At 46.2% G+C, this 4,231-nt stretch overlaps 1 protein-coding gene across 1 annotated transcript; it reads left to right on the forward strand.

The window, feature by feature from the left end:
* Positions 1–270: 270 nt before the first annotated feature.
* Positions 271–2,976, forward strand: LOC110944514. The gene has a single exon (XM_022186175.1). The coding sequence runs from the start codon at positions 271–273 to the stop codon at positions 2,974–2,976; it is 2,706 nt and encodes a 901-aa protein (XP_022041867.1).
* The last annotated feature ends 1,255 nt before the right edge of the window (positions 2,977–4,231 follow it).

A 4,231-nucleotide genomic window follows, 5' to 3' on the forward strand; every position in this document is an offset into this window, starting at 1 on the left:
GTTTTTATCAAAAGCTGCAGACCGATCGCTCCCATTCATGGACGTTCTCAGAAAGAGCTTTAGATCGGAGTTTAAATGGACGGGAGAGGCTGCACGAGCTTTCGAAGAAAAGATAACTCGTGGAGAATGTGCATCGATTTCACCGATCTAAACAATGCGTGCCCGAAAGATTGTTTCCCTCTCCCAGAGATCGATGAGAAGATTGACTCCGTTGCAACATTCAGGCTAAAATGTTTTTTGGACGCTTACAAAGGCTATCACCAAATACAAATGGCGGTCGAAGATGAGGATAAGACGGCCTTCGTCACCAATGAAGGAGTGTTTTGTTTTACTAAGATGCCGTTCGGTTTAAAAAACGCCGGTGCTACGTACCAGCGTCTGATGAACAAAGCTTTTAAGGACCAGATCGAACGAAACGTGGAGGTGTACGTCGATGACATCGTGATAAAAAGCCATGATGAGGCCGCCATGCTAAAAGATATACTCGAAACATTTACTCGGCTCCGAAGCATTAACATGAAGTTGAATCCGAAGAATTGTACATTCGGGGTAGAAGAAGGCAAGTTTCTCGGGGTCATGGTCGGGTCAAAAGGCTTACGAGCCAACCCCGACAAGATTGACGCTGTCCTTACAATGAAGCCCCCGACATCAATTAAAGAAATTCAGTCCTTAAATGGACGATTGGCCGCTCTCCATCGGTTTTTATCAAAAGCTGCAGACCGATCGCTCCCATTCATGGACGTTCTCAGAAAGAGCTTTAGATCGGAGTTTAAATGGACGGGAGAGGCTGCACGAGCTTTCGAAGAACTTAAAGAATGTTTGGGCACCCTACCAACCCTCACCGTACCGGAAGAAGACGAAGTATTAACGGTATATTTAGCTGCATCGTTCGGAGCCATCAGCGCGGTATTAGTTGCCCACCGAACTGGAAAACAAATCCCCATTTATTATGTAAGCCGAACGTTAAAGGACTACGAAACAAGATATTCAAATTTGGAAAAATTAGCCTTGGCCCTAGTCCATGCTTCAAGAAGGCTTCGCCGATATTTTCAGGCCCATCCAATCGAGGTACGAACGGACCAAAGAATCCAACACGTTCTCCGAAGACCCGAAGTCTCAGGCCGAATGGCGAAATGGGCGATTGAGTTGGGCGCATTCAATATTACCTTCCGAACTAAAGGTCTGTTGAAAGGACAGGTGATAGCTGATTTTTTGGTCGAAATACCGGAAGAGAAAGAAACTGAAGAGGCAGGCAAAGCTCCGGAGAAGCCATGGTCTTTATATACCGACGGTGCCTCTAGTGCCGAAGGATCAGGAGCGGGCCTAATTCTCACCGATCCAGACGGAACAGACGTAACGTATGCGCTCCGACTAGAATTCAAAAGTTCCAACAACGAGGCTGAGTATGAAGCTCTCCTGGCCGGCCTACGCCTAGCACAGAAAGTCGGAGCCAAGAATGTTGTAGCCCATGTAGACTCGCTGCTCGTAGCAAATCAGGTAAATGGAGAATACGAGGCGAGGGAAGCAAACATGATCGAGTATCTCGAGCAAGTAAGGCAGGCAATGGCTTTGTTCGAAGCATGTAGGGTCGAACATATCCCCCGAAGCAAAAACAAAAAAGCGGATGCATTAAGCAAATTGGCATCAGTATCATTCAGCCACTTGGCCAAAGAAGTGAGAGTGGAAGTTTTAGCTACACCGTCAATCGCAGCTCCGCAAGTAATGCAAGTTGAAGTTCCACCACAAACATGGATGACGCCGATAATTAATTATTTGGTGCATGATGTTCTGCCAACTGACAAAGCGGAAGCAAGAAAAGTCCAGATCAATTCCCTCCAGTATCAGATGCAGGAAGGAGGATTATACCGAAAGACCTTTCTCGGACCATTGCTAAAGTGTCTGGATCCGGAGCAAGCTAGTTACATCATACGGGAAATACACTACGGCATCTGCGGTATCCACGCCGGACCCAAAATGATCGTAACAAAGGTAAAAAACGCAGGGTACTACTGGCCCAGAATGCATGAAAGCGCCGTAAAAGAGCTCCAGCAATGTGACGAATGTCAAAGGCACGCACCAACCAGCCTCCGAGCTAAAAATGAAATGATTCCAGTAACCGCCGCATGGCCTTTTCAAAAATGGGGAGTTGACATCGTCGGACCTTTTCCGAGATCAAGCGGAAGCGCACAGTATCTGTTGGTCGCGGTGGATTATTTCACCAAGTGGGTAGAAGCTCGCCCGTTTACAACCATCTCCGGCTACAATGTGACGCGATTTTTCTGGGAGCAAATAGTGTGCCGATTCGGCCTACCGCTCTACATCATAAGCGACAATGCAAAACAGTTTGCAGAAAACCCCTTCAAGCGATGGTGTGAAAGGTTAAAAATCAATCAAGTTTTTTCCTCGGTTGCCCACCCTCAGGGCAACGGGCAGGTTGAACAGATCAATCGACGCATCGTCGACGGCATAAAAAGAAGGCTAGGTCAGGAAGGAAAAGGTTGGGCGGACGAACTGCCAAACGTCCTATGGGCACACCGAACACTGCACAAGACCAGCAACGGTGAGACACCGTTCAGCTTGACCTACGGTACCGAAGCATTAATTCCGGCCGAAATCGGGCTCCGAAATCAAAGATGCAAGAATTGGGAAGAAAACGAATGTGAACTCCGGTCCAACCTTGACCTACTGGAGGAACGCCGAAACATAGCGGCAATCAAAGAGGCTCGGTATAAGAAAAAAATCGAAAAGTATTACAATGCTCGGGCTAAAATTTACAAGTTCAAAGTTGGAGATTATGTGCTCCGAAACAACGACGCAAGTCGCACCGAAACCCCCGGCAAACTAACCCCAAAGTGGGAAGGGCCATACAGAGTCAAGGAAGCCAGTGAGAAGGGCTCGTATGTGCTAGAGAAGCTTGACGGAACCCCAGTGCCTCGAACATGGAATGGGGTACACTTAAAAAAGTGCTTCATGTAAACAACCAGCTGCGGCTGAGGAAGATCGCTAATTTACATTTTTAGTATTTCCAGATTTCAATATGTAAATCGGGAGGGTATTACCCCGATAACTTTTTATTTCCTTTGTAATCGGGATGTTTTTTCCCCGAACTAGTAAATAAAGCGATCTACATCTTTATAAACATAAAGATAGCATACATATAAGTTCGAACAAAATTTCTAAACGTGCACGAACGGGCCACGACCCATGCCTCGCGCTGATCGAGAAGGCTTAAATAGTTCAAAAAGAAATTAAAATCTATTGAGCAGGCGAAGCACTTCATCCGGTGCGATCGCCAAGTTAAAAGTATACGGCTAAGGTTTGGACGCAAACCGAGGCTAAGTAACTAAGTTAAAATAAAAATGACTTAACACAAAAACAGTCATTCGCTGTGCAATTAAAAATGTTTCAAGCGAAGCATACCAACGAAACACATTGTACGATTACAAAGAAACAAAAACATTAAACTTGAACTATATTATCATCGTCCCCAACAATGGGAAGTTTGCTTCTTTGTTGGATAACAGGTAGGGGCTCGTCTATCAAATCAGCTACCTTGTCAAGAACGGAGATATTAAGCTCATCAAAAGCTTTCACCGCAGCGTCCAGGGCACTCTGAGCTCCGGCATCGTAACCTGGAACCTCCTCCGCAGAGCCAACCAGATCCTGCGCGGCCTTAAAACCCTGTTTTATCCCTTCATTTGCCCCAACCGCGTTGACACTGTTGACCAGGTCAGCAACCACCTTCTCCAATTCAGGGCTTTGATGCACCAACTTCACAACCCATGCAACCCCCTCGGTCAAAAACCACTGCTTAGTGAGTTTGAGCTCCGATAATTGCGCATATGCCTCAATCATATCACGCTCGCACCGAATCAACATCCCTCTTGCTTCATCAATCGTCGTCTTGTGCGACTCGATCTCCCTGTCACGAGATCTCTCTATTTCGTCTTTAGCTGCAAAAAGACAATGCTCCAAAGGATCAATAACAATAATATATATAAAAAAAAGAAAGGAGGACGATGAGAAGATTGTAAACGTACCATCAACCAAGCGATGGTAATCAGCCAGAAGCTGATCGTGGGACGTCTGCATCTCTTTCAGTTCGGCGGCATGCTTCATCTCTGCTCCGGTTAATTTTTTCTCCAAATCAGCAAGTTTTGACTTAGAAGTCTCCAAATCTTGAAGAGCTTTGTCACAAGCCTCATGGGCCGCAGCGGCCAAAGCTTGAGAA

The sequence above is a fragment of the Helianthus annuus genome, chromosome 9 (assembly GCF_002127325.2).
Source record: "Helianthus annuus cultivar XRQ/B chromosome 9, HanXRQr2.0-SUNRISE, whole genome shotgun sequence".
Lineage (NCBI taxonomy): Eukaryota > Viridiplantae > Streptophyta > Magnoliopsida > Asterales > Asteraceae > Helianthus > Helianthus annuus.

Bases quoted from the DNA above. Each gene is read 5' to 3' on its own strand.
- LOC110944514 (XM_022186175.1), top strand. From the start codon at position 271: ATGGCGGTCGAAGATGAGGATAAGACGGCCTTCGTCACCAATGAAGGA.